The 16,039-nt window shown below is 30.8% G+C and overlaps 1 protein-coding gene and 1 pseudogene across 1 annotated transcript; one reads left to right on the top strand and one right to left on the bottom strand.

Moving 5' to 3' along the window:
* The first annotated feature begins 8,278 nt into the window (after nucleotides 1–8,278).
* Nucleotides 8,279–10,340, top strand: LOC106325730 (MATE efflux family protein 5-like). The gene is made up of 2 exons (XM_013763784.1): nucleotides 8,279–9,412; nucleotides 9,704–10,340. The coding sequence occupies exons 1-2, from the start codon at nucleotides 8,465–8,467 to the stop codon at nucleotides 10,262–10,264; spliced, it is 1,509 nt and encodes a 502-aa protein (XP_013619238.1). The 5' UTR covers nucleotides 8,279–8,464; the 3' UTR covers nucleotides 10,265–10,340.
* A 622-nt stretch (nucleotides 10,341–10,962) lies between these two features.
* On the bottom strand, nucleotides 10,963–15,372 carry LOC106323671 (annotated as a pseudogene).
* Nucleotides 15,373–16,039: the final 667 nt, after the last annotated feature.

The following is a 16,039-nucleotide window of genomic DNA, read 5'->3' as shown; positions in this document are numbered from 1 at the left end:
CAAGCCGAAACGTAAATAAATGCCTATAAAGCAAGAAAACATATTAATTAAGTGTTAGTGATGTTTTAAGAAGCATATTGATCGTGTCGTATTATCGGACACGTCAGTTGTCACTACTGGGTTTATAGGTAGCCGTACATGCATATTCAAGTCTTTGTTAACATATAAATATAATCATTAACACCAAATTAGTTGGTGTTGTCTTGTGATGACTAGTGACATATAGACCATTTTTATGGGGAGTTTTTGAGTGAGTGTTTCATTAATCAATAAGAAGAAATATTAAAAAGTAGTAGAGAAGGAGAGAACAATTTCTTAAATGAGAAAATACAAAAACTTATGAGAAGTTATAGAAACATTTATCCTTTTATTACTGACATATTTTAAAAGAATTTATTATTTAATCCTATCCAAATTATTATAACATACTGCTAAATTTACGAAAGAGATTTTCATTAGTTTTTCAACAATGAAAATGTTTTTATTAAGCATATTTCTGTAGTGTTGTATTGCAGATTTTATTCAAAAAATCAAAGCAACATAAGTTTGATGTTAAATAAAAATTTTGATTAGACGAATAAGCAAGATCCTTTATTAATATATTGGAATTATTTTATCAATTATTTTAAAAATGGTGCTAACATAACTAAAAAGTTATACAATTTTTTTGGAAACATAAGTATTGATAACGATAGTTTCTTTAATAATATGATATTTTGACTAAAACCTTAAATTATTAATTCGATACACACCATTATTTTAGTAGGAAAACAATAACATTTGAAAGTAAGTGATTGTCTTCTAGCAGTTGAATCAAGATGGTATATATATATATATATATATTTTTCTAGAACAGGATGGTGAAAATTTTGATCAATATATATGTCGGAACCATAGGCTGAATCCCACTAGCTATAGATCTTCATTGTTAGATTTTCATTTTCCCATTGTAGATGCTTCAAGCAGCAAAAGCAGATGAATGAATTTATTCGCTTGCAAACCTTGGACGATGGATTCTAATTTTTTTTGTACTTAATCATTCATATTCAGCCTAATAACAGAATTAGTTTTCTTTCCTTCTTACTCTATATAATGAGTATCACACATTTATATAATGGATTTTGTTTTTATAAATTAATTGAATAAAAACTATTTTTAAATTTGTCTTTTTTAAATCATAAATTCGTTTTTGAAAACCAACATCTCGTAAAATGAGAAAAAATGTTTTAGTCAGACATTTTTGGTAACCCAACTTGTGACATTGATATAAATTGTGGTTTAAAAAAGGCATTGATATAAATTATTATCTTTTATATATTAAAACAGAAGTCACAACTTTGATTCATGTGTGATTTTTTTAAAAATAGACCTAATAGACCTATTTCTAAAAAATCATGTTACAGTTAATCTCTAATCTTATCATTTAAATTTTGGACCTACTAGAAATTTTTATTAGGCTATCAATAATTGGATTTAAACAATAGATGATCCACTGGATTAATAGATAGTATAAAATAAATAAATATAATTTAATGTTGTAATACTATACCTCCATATGTTAAATATTTAAATATTTGGCGATGTTAACTTTTAAAATTATAAAAAAAAATTTTAAATAACAAAAATCATATTATCTAACAATCTAACAATGAAACCAATGAAAAAAAATTTTAAACTATATAGTTTATTTTAAAAATTAAACAAAAACTAAATGTTTAATTATTTACTCGATAATATAAATCTATGAAGCGAGAAGTTTAATTTTTTAAAAACTTTCTAAATTTGTGAAATGTTACAATATCTTTGAATATGACAATAAAACAATATTTTACTAAACTTTATATATATAGTTACGATTTTAATAATGAAATAATAATCCGAAAATATATATATAGAAGAAGATACAAATACATGTGAAAGTTTGAAACAATCTATTCAATGAAAAAATATACCGTAAACTTATTATGTTTTAAAAATTGATTGGAACATATATATTATAATATATACCAATTTAGAATTAAAAATAAAATATTTATATAAAAATAAATGAAAACAAAAATCCGCGCGGTTGCGCGGGTCGAGATCTAGTTAATATTAAATTTAAAATAAATTAAGTATTTAGAATAAATCATATTAATATCATTAATTAGATTAAAAAAATGACTGTTGACAAATAGAATTTATATCAATGTTTTTTTTTGGTAATATAATTTATGATTTTAATATTATATATTTTAAATACTTAATTTATTTTAAATTTAATATTAATAATAATCTCTATCAATGTCACAAGTCGGGTTACCAAAAATGTCTAACTAAAATAACCTTTTTTCATTTTACAAGACATTGGTTTTCAAAAACGAATTTATGATTTCAGAAAAGACATAAATAGTTTTTCTTCAATTAATTTATAAAAAATCCATTATATAAATGTTTGATACTCATTGACAAAAAAAAAAAAATGTTTGATACTCAGTATACAGAGTAAGAATGAAAAGAAAATAAATTATGTTATTAGACTGAATATGAATGATTAAGTGCAAAAAAATGTATAATCCATCGTCCAAGGTTCCAAGCGAATAAATTCATTCACATTTAACACCCATTGTTTTTTATGTTTGAACACACTATTTTTTCATTCTTTGGTATTTATAGCAGTTTTTTATGAATCGAATGTTAGTTTTGCATGTTGAAATATCTTAAATATGGTAGGTGTTTAAGGAAGTAAAGGTTGGGAAGGTTTCATCCCTTAAACAATTTTCAAGATATTTCTATATATTTTGTGTTAAAAAAAAAGATATCTCTATACTTTTCAAAAAAAAAATGGTGTTAATGTCATTTCTATTGTATTTAAAAATGTTATTTTTTCTCTATAATATAGAGATGTTACAAATATTTTTAACTATAGATCTCTTTTTTTTTTCTCCAACAACTAGAGATCTTTAGTAAGTTTTTTATCTGCCTCTAACTACATATTCTTCTTAGTCTTTCATAAGCTATTTATGGTGTATGTCCTTAATCTTATTGTTTTCAAACTTTTTTCTCAAAATGTTTAACCTTAAAATCATAATTTTGTAATTATATTATGTATTAGAATACCTTTTGGCTACATACTCATGCAATTGCATGACCGTTGATTTGCATGATATAATGCTGATTGTCTCACCCATGATTTTAATCTTGTACCGTGCGGGTAGAGCGTTTCTCATTCACCCAATTTAGTCTTCAATCATGGCACAACCAGGTTGTAAATTACATCAGAGCATGCTGCATCTATATACATCGCAGTTTACAATGTCTTGTTGATGGTTATGATTTTATATGAAATCATAACACAGACATAGACTAACATTAAATTCATGGTGATACGTTTTCTGTTATACTACTTCAATGAAATTAATAATTAATGCTAGCTTAAATGTTTTAAAATATAGTAAAATAGCGTTAAATATGTAACGTAGATTTGTTAATATTATTAATTTATTTAATAGGTAACATTTCATCATCCTATCTTTCTGTTTTTGTTTTATATTGTTTACAAGTGTAGTACATATAAAAGTTTGAGTGTGATCCTTATCAAAGATAGCACAAAAACCCAACAACTAAAACACAATGGAAATTGCAATATTATTTTAATCAGTATGCTGAATTTAAAATAATATCTTATAAACAATAAAAAATAAAATAAAATTGGTTTCTCATACCTTTCACCCCTTAGTTCACTCAGGCACCCCATCATTTTTGGTTTTCTTTATTCTCTACCGGCACAAGATCAACATAAAAACAGCAGATATCAATATTTGTTTTCTTAGTACATTATTTTGTCCGACTCTATTTTTACTTTAATAGCATTTATAGTATCTAATCTACTACACCATATTGCATCTATTAGCATATTTTCTTGCTGTTCATTTGAGTACATTATCTCCTTAGATGGTACAAGTATTATAATCTTTGACGTTTAAATACATGCATGGCTTTCTCTATACACGAATTTTCAAAATTGTATTTCAATTTCAACAAACAAAAAAAATAATATGATGCAAGTGAAATGATTAAATGAATGGTCAGATGAGACCATTAAACTAAGACAACAAAGGAATATCTAAGCCTGTAATTATATTTTGAAGGCTCATTTTTTTCTTAAAGTACGTTCATATTATGTATACGTTTTTTGGTATTAATTTGGAGGTATTCCAGACATATGAAAAAATTCAGACTAAACAGAAGATATAACTCATGGATAGATTCTCTCTTCGTCTATTTAAATTAACGTGCAGAAAGCAAAGATTCATATTTATGTGAGTGTCCAGAACAATATGACTAAATTTTACGTAAATATCAAACCTGAAACATGTTGGCGTTCCAAACTCGTTCCTTTACCACCAAATTTTTCTTGAGTTCACCGGCCAATAATAGTTTCCCATTTCATATTCCGTTTTTGAAAAAAAAAACAAAATAATAATAATTTGCCAAGTCATAATAAAAATGTAAAAATAAATAAAAATACTAATAGCTGCCAAAAGAAAGGAAACTAGACTTTGACCCGCGTGCCCGCGCGAGTTTTGAATTTTTTTAAAATATAAATTACTCTCTCCGTTCCTAAAAGATATATGTTTTAGAATTTTCACATTTTTTTAATAAAACATATTAAAATTTAGCTATAAATGCATAGTTTTTTGTAATTTTATATTTCCTATATTTTTAAACCAATAAGATTTTAAGAAATGCAATTAGTGTTCTTGAACTTCACAATTTCTCATTATTAGTTGAAAAAAATTACATTGAAATATATAAAATATGTATATTTTTGAAACAAATTTTTTCTCTAGAATATGGATCTTTTAGGAACGGAGTGACATTTTTAAACACATAGTTTATTTAGATATTTTTAGGTGCCTACAGATCTATTCGGACTGATAATTTCCTGACTTAAATCCCTTCTAGAAATTTATATATATGTTCGATAGTTATTTAAATTTAGAACCTACGAATCATATTCGAATGGATACTTGGATGTCCATGTCTAACTGATTCTGAAACAAATAAGTAATCACTTTTATTTTATTTTTATCACGAATGAAACAATATTGTTAGTTTTTTTTTTTGCAATCATTGTTTTTTATTTGTTCATAATATTTTATCAAAACTTTTATAACTTGTGCAGTTTTTTTTTTATGAAATTATACTAATCATATATTAACCACTTCCTTTTTGTTAATTAATTTCAAAATCCAACAACATATTGAAAAGTTTTTTTTTTCAAATATAGTATGAATTATTATTAATTATATTAATTTTTGAATATTTTATCCTCTAAATATCTATATGTGACTAAACAAAACAAAATAATACTATATTTGCAAATTATTGTTTTATTAAATATATTAAATACTGTAATTAATTAGGATATATTTTGGCATATTGGGTTTAGCTTTGTCCACACATTTTTATGATGGAAAATTAGGTCATATAACCAAAAAAAACTATAATTCACTAAATAACCAAAACTCTATTTCTTTCTTCCTTTCTCTTTCTACCATTTTACTATAAAACTAATTTTCCCTTTTTTTTTGGTTATTTCATAAATAAACCTTTTATGATAGAGGAAAGGGATAACATATCACGCTCTAGGATATATTATATCAATTAGTGGCTACCTTAAATTTAGGAAATCTTTATGAATGAGTTCATATATGGTGGATATGCAGATGTTAATTTAAATTGGTTGACAATATTTACGTAATACTTTAATACGTACGATTTATTGTGTGTCTTCTACTTTGGAAAGTGTAAATATTGTTTACATATTTGACCAGATTTTTGGTATATCAGTTAATATCTTGGGTTAATCTGGAAAATATATCGCATGTGATATCAACAACAGATCTGTATCATTTATTAAACAGTATGATTTTTCGGATCAAATAATAGATATTGGGCTTCGGAAATATCTTAATGATTAGGCCAACCAGTAAGTAAGTAAAAATTGCAGTGGCATAGAAGGTAAATATTAAGCAAGATTAATGGTGAAATTATATTTGTACTTCAGTTTTAATAGATTAGATATTTTTAACAATGTTAACTCGTCAACAAAATGCTTAACCCTAAATCTTAAACCTTTGGGTAAACTTTAAATCTATACGTAAACCCTAAACTCTTGGGTAAAATAATAAATCTTTGGGTAAATTTTAAACTTTTGGGTAAATTCTAAACCCTAGGGTTTAGAGTTTTGCTGACAACATTTAAGGTCTAGTGTTTAGAATTTACCTAATGGTTTATGGTTTATCCAAGGGTTTAATGTTTATGTTTTAGAGTTTAGTGTTTCGCTGATGGCGTTAAATTTTTTTTTTTTTTAAATCGTTCTTTTGCAGGTACTATTATTTTTTATTTATTATATTTTTAAAACATAATATTACTTAAATTCTTATTATTTTGTTTCCTTTTTAAAAAAAAAACTGAATATGAGATGACAAACTATTAATGGTTGGTGAATCAATGTTCACTTTAAAGAATGAACCCAAAAAAAAATCTTTACCACCCTACCATAAGGCCCCATGCATATTTTGTATATCTTTCTTAACTTTTAATGTTATTTTAAAATTTTAATAATAATATGCAACGGAAAAAGGTCAGTATTCACTCAATGTTTATTTGAGAATTTGTTTCTGTAAATTAATACTAGCAAATTGAGGAAATATATACGCCAAAATCAAATGCAGGTTAGGCTCTAGAAAACCTTAAATTAGTTTATTTAAATAGATTTCCAAATAATGTATCACTCCGTTCATCTCATATATATATATATATATAAGATGATTTTCCTGTGCTCATGTACGGATATAATATTTATAAAATAAATATATTATAATAATAAATTAATAGTTTATTTTCATTTTTAAATTATTTGTTTTTTTTCTCAGTCCCTCATCTTTTAAAGTTTATCATCTAGAAGTGTTGCTCTTTCTTCTATCTTTATGCTTGTTTTTGGCTTAAGTGCTTCATGTTGCTATCTTTAGAAAAAGTTGTTTCACTGTATGATCCATAGATTGTATCTTTTCTTTTAATTTTAATTAGAAATCCTTTTAAAGAAATTTAGTCATTTTATAATTTATATTAATAATATTATGTTGTTTTGATAGACATGTGATTTTGGATACATAGCATCTAGCCGGTTTAATTATCACTTGGATATAGTATTAGATTACATCAATTTCTTCGAATTCAACCATTATATTTTTTCTAAATATATTAAAAATTATTTGTTATTTACATTTAGATTGGTTATTCTCTTACATATGTAAATATATTTTATTAAGATTATGGTATAATATAATATATATATTATTTTGAAGATCAAACTGGAAAAATTAAACAAAAATGTTAATCGATTCAAAATTACACAAATGAATATGAAGAAAATATTTTGAAATCTGATGCATATATTTTACAAATGAAGTAAATTGTAGCAATTAGTTCGTATTTTATATTTATTTGTTAATGTGTTTTTTAGTTAGATCTTTGATTTTGGATATAAAAAATTTGATTAGTCCAATTACTAATTTTGTGGGTATATTTAGTGACATATATTTTTCAAATTGAAGTATAGTTATTTTAATTCCTGTTAAGCCAAATTGAATTTGATATTTATTTATCGGATTAGTTTATTTTTTCATCTTTGATGGTAATAATATTTTTGGACTTTTTAGGATAATTTATATATGTTGATTTTCCAAAATATATTAAAAATATAGCAATGATAAGTATAGAGATAACAGATAAAATTTTGAAAGCTCGTAAATTAACATTTACAATAATTAAAATAATTTATCAATTCTAAGTAATTTTATATCTTAGATTTATAAATGGTAAACTGAAATTTATTTAAAAAAATCTTAAACATAATAATTCAAATTTGCTTAAGTAATTTTATTATTGGTATGTTGGATTGCACAATTATAAGGAAAATAAAATTTTAAAAGCAAACTGAATATTAAGTAGAAAGATTTTTTTAATAGTGGTAAGATTTAATATTTTTATTTCATCAAAGGTTCTTTTGTAAATAACCATTGTGATAATTACGTGAGCGCACACGTAGAAAACTGACTTTTCAAATAATATATATATATATATAATTCTCGTAAGAAAAAGAGATTTATGATATTTGGGAAAAAATGATATATTATTGTTAAGTGTATAATAATCGAATCAATCATTAAAAATTGTTTAAAAATGTCAAAGCATATTAGAATAGGCAAATCTTAAATGTTTTTAAAATGATGATATTTTTCTTGGAACTCTTTCTCCTCTATTTATTGCAGTTTTCCTCCTTTCACTTTCAGGAGACAAACGAACTGATCATTATTTCATCCGTTTTTCTTTTCTTTCCCTTACCTTTCTAGCTTCTCTGTTTAACCTTAAAGCTCGCAACACTATCAGAGCTCTGTTTCACAGTTTCAGAACAATGGAGGAACAAAACCAACCAGACGATTTCTCTTCCTATAAACATCCAACTTTTCCTCAAGTCATAGAGGAGCTAAAAGAGCTCTGGGCTATGGTTTTACCGATCACAGCAATGAACTGTCTAGTCTACGTACGCGCCGTCGTCTCCGTCCTCTTCCTCGGCCGTCTCGGTAGCCTCGAGCTAGCCGGAGGAGCTCTCTCAATCGGTTTCACCAACATCACAGGCTACTCAGTCCTCGTAGGACTCGCCTCGGGACTCGAGCCAGTATGTAGCCAAGCCTTTGGTAGCAAAAACTGGGAACTCCTCTCGCTCTCTCTCCACCGTATGGTCATGATTCTCTTGATCGCCTCCGTGCCCATCGGCCTGTTATGGATCAACCTCGGGCCCATCATGCTGTTCTTGGGCCAAGACCCGGAGATAACCGCTACAGCCGCAGAGTACTGCCACTACGCGCTTCCTGATCTTTTGACTAATACTCTGCTTCAGCCGTTACGGGTTTATCTAAGGTCACAGCGGGTGACGAAACCGATGATGTGGTGCACGTTAGCTGCTGTGGCATTCCACGTGCCGTTGAACTACTGGCTTGTGATGGTGAAGCGATGGGGTGTTCCTGGTGTGGCGACTGCTTCCGTTGTGACGAATTTGATTATGGTTATGCTTCTGGTGGGCTATGTTTGGGTTAGTGGGAAGCTGCAGAAGAGAGTTAGCGGGTCTATGGCGGCGGCTACGGTGGTGGAGTTGGTTGGAGGGTTGGGACCGTTGATGAGAGTGGCGGTTCCGAGTTGTTTGGGGATATGTTTGGAGTGGTGGTGGTATGAGATTGTGATTGTGATGGGTGGTTACTTGGAGAATCCTAAGCTTGCTGTGGCTGCTACTGGGATTTTGATTCAGACAACAAGTCTTATGTATACTGTTCCTATGGCTTTAGCTGGATGCGTGTCTGCTCGGGTACGTGTCTTGTCTTTATCACTCCACTGTGAAAAAAAATTGCATCACCTTCCATTAATAGGTGACACCGTGACACGTGATTGGACATAAACATACATGAAAATAAAATAAATGATTGGAAAGAAAGAAGTCAAGTATGGTGTATTTATTTGTTGCCAATCTCATGATACGCTTTAACCTCATTGAAACCCACTTGTCCTTCTCTGTTTCCTTTGAACGTGACAGAAGGTTGAGTTCAATAACCAGCTTGTAAGATTTGATTTCTTTTGGGTTTCATTAATATTCTCACAGGTTGGAAACGAGCTAGGTGCAGGTAGACCATACAAGGCGAGACTAGCGGCAAACGTGGCTCTAGCTTGCGCATTTGTAATAGGAGCATCCAATGTGGCTTGGACCGTGGTTCTAAAAGAGCGTTGGGCAGGACTTTTTACTGGCTACGAGCCACTCAAGGTGTTGGTTGCTTCGGTTATGCCAATTGTTGGGCTTTGCGAGCTAGGGAACTGCCCTCAAACTACGGGTTGCGGGATTCTAAGAGGGACAGGCCGGCCAACGATTGGGGCACATGTGAATCTTGGTTCGTTTTATTTTGTTGGGACGCCTGTTGCTGTTGGACTAGCGTTTTGGTTGAAGGTTGGGTTTAGTGGATTGTGGTTTGGGTTGCTGTCGGCCCAAGCGGCTTGTGCAGTTTCAATATTGTATGCAGTTTTGGCAAGGACAGATTGGGAAGGAGAAGCAATGAGGGCTATGAGGATGACGAGTTTGGAGATGAGGAAAGTTGGGAAGGACGAAGAATCATCGTCATTGTTGGATGATCGCAATAGGAGTGATGAGAAGTTGGGTGGTGTCTTGTAATAAATCGGATCAGTTGTGGGGTAAAGCAAAGACTTGAGAGACTTATTGTTGTTTTCGACTTGTTTATGTTTTGTGTTTTTTAAGTGCATTTGCTAATTGGAATCTTTCTTGGAAATTAAATCATTTTTAAAACGTTGAATTCTGATTAATAATACTGTTTTTAAAAGGAATATTGGATTTCGAAGTTATGGCAACGAGAAGGAATATTATTCCAGTGTTTCAAAAAAAAAAAAGAAGGAATATTGGATATGGCATTTTGCCAGAAATGATGAAAAGGAGAATATAATAAAAGCTTGTTTGAAACATTTTTGGTCATACTAAGCCAAACACCATTGAATGCATGCATATAGTCCTTTATCTTACTTTTAGTGATAAAAACATTTATGTAAATATTAGTTGTGTAATTATGGATTAACAAATGATGATGAGAAATGATACCATGATTCAAAGCCTGACACATACATAAAGTTGTTCCCAAAAACTTTGGGACATACCATTGTCAATGTCATATTAGCCCAATACAAATGACTTCTTTTGTCGGATACATCAAGTCTCGACTGTGAATTTAGGAAACAATAAACATGTCAGCAACAAGAAATTCAGATTAGAAGGCCTAGTGTAATCACCCAACTTTTTGTTTTGTACAAAGGCTTTGAAATTGCTGTCTTTGCTAACAAAAGGACATGACTTGTGTTTGGAGGCACTGAGAAATCTTACATCACAGAAAATATTTTAAGAAAAATATAAAGGTTGGATTGTATCACAAGTTATAGACACCAAAGAACTTCATCTTCTTCTTCGATCAGTCTTTGTCAGAGAAGGTAATCTTATTACCGCAGAAGACTGCCTCCTCTTTCCTCAGCTCCGATTTGCTCGGCAAACCAAAGCCTTCTCGTCGAAGCTTGTCTTCATACCTGGAATAATATCAAAAACCATTGTCATATATACCCAAAAACTTCACAAATGTGGTTTTGATAATAAAAAGCAAAAAAGGTAAATAGTTAAATCTCTTACCAAAGCTTCTCCGCAAGGTCTGCAAGGTTGCACCTAATTAACAAAAGTTGATAACGTTAATCTTTCTGGATATGGCATAAAAACTATAGCATTAGGTTTAGAGAAACAAATTTCCATATGGAAAATCGCTTTACTTGGGTCGGAAAAAGTATGGAGCTTTCTCGGCCACCTTGACATAAATAGCACAACCACTCTTCTCTTGCACAGCCTATAGTACACGGCCGAACCTGAATAGAAGCCCATCAAATATGTGCTTTGGGGCCCAAAGAAAATATATATGTTTTAAGGGCCAATAATAAAGAAAGAGATCATGTAGCTCTACTGGTAACTTTACTCTCAGTGCGGAAATGGATCCGGGATCAAATCTCCCAACTGTTTTTTCATTATTTTCACTGTTTTTATGAAATAAAAGGGCCAAAAATAATTTTTTGCTTGTGGACCAATATTTTCCAGGCCCGACCCTGCTAGTATAAAAGATTTTATCACTTTAATCGCAGTACCATTCTTCTCTCGTATATTTTTCATCTAAGTATAAACCAGTCCCCAAATGACTACTTCAATACTTTTCACCTTCTTTGCTTCCTCAGCAGAAGCAAACTCAACAAAGCCACAGCCCAGAGACTCACCCCTGTGGTCTACTATAAGTCGAACACGAACAACTTCTCCAATACATTTGAAGATATTGATGCTGTAAAATAAAGGATAAAATATCAACTATCAAAAACTTGCTCCAAGAACAAAGCGGAAATTAAAGGTGCCACTTACATATTTGACATGCTACAATTTTCTTTTTTCATAGAGACTGTGGCAAAAAAGACCGTCGTTTTCATCGAGTTAACATCCTGAGTTTAACAGCCAAGTGTGTTAGCACGACTCTTAAGAGAAAAGGAGGATTTGATGTGCATAACAACAAAAAGAAGAATCATCCCAGAGACGTCATCTTTTGACTTTGTGGCTCATCAAGAGAGCCGTGCGAACATTTTTGACTAACAGAAGCGTGGTTAGAACAAAATGTCCAAAATTTTAAATTACAGTTACAAAATACTATTGTTACGTAGCTATTTTTTTAAAACATCAACAATTAAAATGTTCATTTTAAAGTTCTAAATATAAAATTTTCTTTGCTGTAAAATTAATAAAAAAAATTCAAATGTTTTTAGTTATTTTAATATTTTTCTTAATCTTAAGTTTTATAAGATTAACAATTTTTTTTTATCTTTTTGTTTATTTTACTTAACCAAAATTACTTAATCTTTTCTTTATCTTAAGTTTTATAAGACTAACAATTTTTTATTTATTTATTTTGGTTATTTTACTATTAAAACTACCAGAATATCATTAGGTAGTCATTGGACCATTATAACCATAACAATCAACATCTATGGTTTTCTTCATTTAGTTTTGTTTTTTAGCAACCTTCTTGTAGTCTGTATTAAGCTTACCCAAATTACTGACATATATATATATATATATATATTCTCTATTATGTAGGATTAAAACAATAAAATTAATAAAAGATGATTTAATCAAAATAATAACTAATAAAAGTTGTCCTGATGAACTAAGAAAAGATGCCCAATTAATTTTTAAAAAAAAACTGATGCCCTAAGCGAAAGCTTCATTTTTAACAATGGAGGCACGGCTCTGCTCATCAATAGATAGAAATAGGCTCAAAGACCTTATTATTGATTCCCTCTCTATTCTCTATCTATTTCTCTATCGTACAAATATTCGCCGTTCTTTTCCAGCGCCTACAAAAGAAAAAAATATAATTAGGAATCCGACTTGTATAATTCTCATCATAAGTTTACTCTAGTTTTCAATGACTACTAAAATAATTTTCATCATTACTAAAAAAACTCTCACCTTCTCTGCTTCGTTAGCAGAAGCAAACTCAACAAAGCCAAGCCTCACATGCTTGATCTTGGGGTTTACAATAAGTCGAACATGAACAACTTGGCCAATATCTTTGAAAAAATTGATGCTGTAAAATGGAGGATAAAAAAATATCAGTCATGAAAAAGATTTCACGAGAACAAAAGTGGTAGTTTAAGGTGCTAGCTTACATATCTGATATTTTAGTTTGTCCAGAGAAATGGGTAACACAGATCGTCTTATTTCTTACAGTGGCAACTGCCTGCATATAACAGGCAAAGTGTATCAGCACGACTCTCAGGAAAAAAAAAGACTTAAATTGCATATATAATAATAAAAAGCAGAGCCTCATCTAACGATTAATCCAAAAGTAAGAGATCTTTCCACTTTGTGTGCAACAGTTGTTTTATTAAAGGCTAAGCGTGACATATTTTGAGGGTAATAAGAAGAGGTACCTCAGAAACATTGGGAGTTTCATCACGTCTTTTCATCAACAAGATCTTATGATCGTGCAAATATTCACCATTCTTATTTTCCAGTGCCTGCGGTATAAAAGATTTAATCAGCTATGGTACTTTCAAGTAACCACTTTTATACTTTTAACACTTGTTTCATAATTACTAGAAAAAAAACTGATCACCTTCTTAGCTTGGTTAGCAGAAGCAAACTCAACAAAGCCACAGCCCACATGCTTACCCTCGTGGTTTACAATAAGTCGAACACTGACAACATCTCCAACATCTTCCAAGAAATTGATGCTGTAAAAGTAGATGGTAGAAAATCAGTCACGGAAAACTTGGTCAGAGAAGGAAAGTGGGAACTTAAGGTGCTACTTACATATGTAATATTTTAGTTGTTTGTGGAGAGAGATTGGCAATAAAGAGAACCGTAGCTTCCTGAATTTAACAGGCAAGTGCGTTAGCAAGACTCTTAAGGAGAAAATGACTTAAAATTGCACAACAACAAAAAGTAGCAAAATAAGAAGAGGTACCTCCGAAAACTTGGGACTTTCTTGTATCCTAAAGCTTTCCTGCTGAAGATAGTCTTCTTGGTACCTGGAATACATCAAAGAACATTTGTGGATATCTCCAAAAAAGCTGCACCCAATGTGCTCGTCTAAAGAGGCAAATAGTAAAATCACTTACCAAACCTTGTGATCTATGCAATACCTAATTAAGAAAAACAATAGTGTAATCACCAGTAATGGCATCAAAACTCTAGCAATCATAAATATAAATGAATATACTTGGGTGGAAGGCATAGAGCTCCCTTATGAGCCACATCCAGGAAAATCTTGCGTTTGTGCAAATATTCGTTCTTCTTCTTTTCCAGTGCCTAGAGCATATAAAGATTCAAATAACTACATGTATCATATGTAAACACTAGTGCATCAGTAATATGAACTAGTCTCACCTTCTTTGCTTGGTTAGCAGAAGCAAATTCAACAAAGCCTTCGCCCACACACTTTCCCTTGTAGGTAGCTTGAAGTAGAACACGAACAACTTGTCCAACATCTTTGAAGAAATGGATGCTGGAGGATGAAATATATATATATATACATCAGTATGAGAAACTAAACTAGTTCAAGTGAAGGGTGCTACTTACATATCTGATATTTTAGTTTGGGGAGGGAGATGAGCAACAAAGAGCGTCTTTTTAAGTTCCTGAATTTAAAAGCAAGATGTGTTAGCATAAAAAAGTGGTAAAGGCCTTCTTCAATTGCATACAAGAAGAGGTCTCCTGTTAGCAATTGGAACAAGATTTTGAGATAATAAGAAGATGCTTAATTGAATTAAAATATACAACAAACATTAGAATATACTTACGGCAGCTTTCTCAGGACTTTCATCAAGTCCTTCAACTGAGATTAAACTAGCCTCATTCTCCAACAACTCGACCCTTCCTTTGATCTCATCAGAAAATCCTTTTGCTGTCTCCTTCTCCTCCCTATGTCCCTTCAGAATAGGTTCGGTCTCCACTGTCACCTGGCCATATAAAAACCAAGATGCTTAACTGAACAACATAAAGCATAAATACAAAATATTCAAACTTACAGAAAATTATACCGAATTAGCCTCATCAGACAACACCCCAACCCTTGCTTCGATCTCCTTCTCCTCAAATTTTTCTTTATGTTTCTTCAGAACCGGTTCGGTCCGCAAACCATCTTCCGGCTTTCGTTTACCCAATAAATTAGCTCTCTGGCTACAACTGGTCATGGAGAAGATGTAATACGGTGAGGGTTTATTTCCCGGGAAGAGGTGAGAGCAGAAATTAGTTTTAAATAACCCTAGGGAGAGCGTTATTTATAAAACAACACATCTTGTTTGGGCTGGGCTTTTATTGGTTGGGCTTATGTATACTATACTTTTGTAATTTGTTCTCTCGCCAACATTATCTTAAGTCGTTTTAGTTTATACTCCGTCCGTTTCCTAGCAGAAAAAAAATTTCGGTGCAAAATAAGTGCTTTAGTATTTCAATTAGGGGTGGGCGTTGAGGTACCCATTCGAGTTCGGTTTGGATCTATTCGAATTTCAGGTTTTCAGAGTCAAAGATTTCAGCTCCATTCCACTACAAGAAAACATAATCTTAACGAGAGCGGTTTTCCTCGTGAGTTCGTCGTAAAAGAGGCTTTACGACGAATTAGCGAGGAACCGCGTTTGCTCGTTACTCATCTGTCGTAACACATATTTCCTCGCTAATTCGTCGTAACTTAGCGAGGAATATATTTCGTCGTAAAGACGAAGTAGATCATTTCCTCGTAAAGACCACGTCAATATTCCACGTAACGAGGTCGCTATATTTCCTCGTAAATACCTCGAAACGAGTTCTTCGTAAACTACACGTAAATACCTTGAAAGTGTTTCCTCGCAAAATACACGTAAC

The sequence above is a fragment of the Brassica oleracea genome, chromosome C2 (genome assembly GCF_000695525.1).
Source record: "Brassica oleracea var. oleracea cultivar TO1000 chromosome C2, BOL, whole genome shotgun sequence".
NCBI lineage: Eukaryota > Viridiplantae > Streptophyta > Magnoliopsida > Brassicales > Brassicaceae > Brassica > Brassica oleracea.
This window is presented reverse-complemented; position numbering and strand designations above follow the sequence as displayed.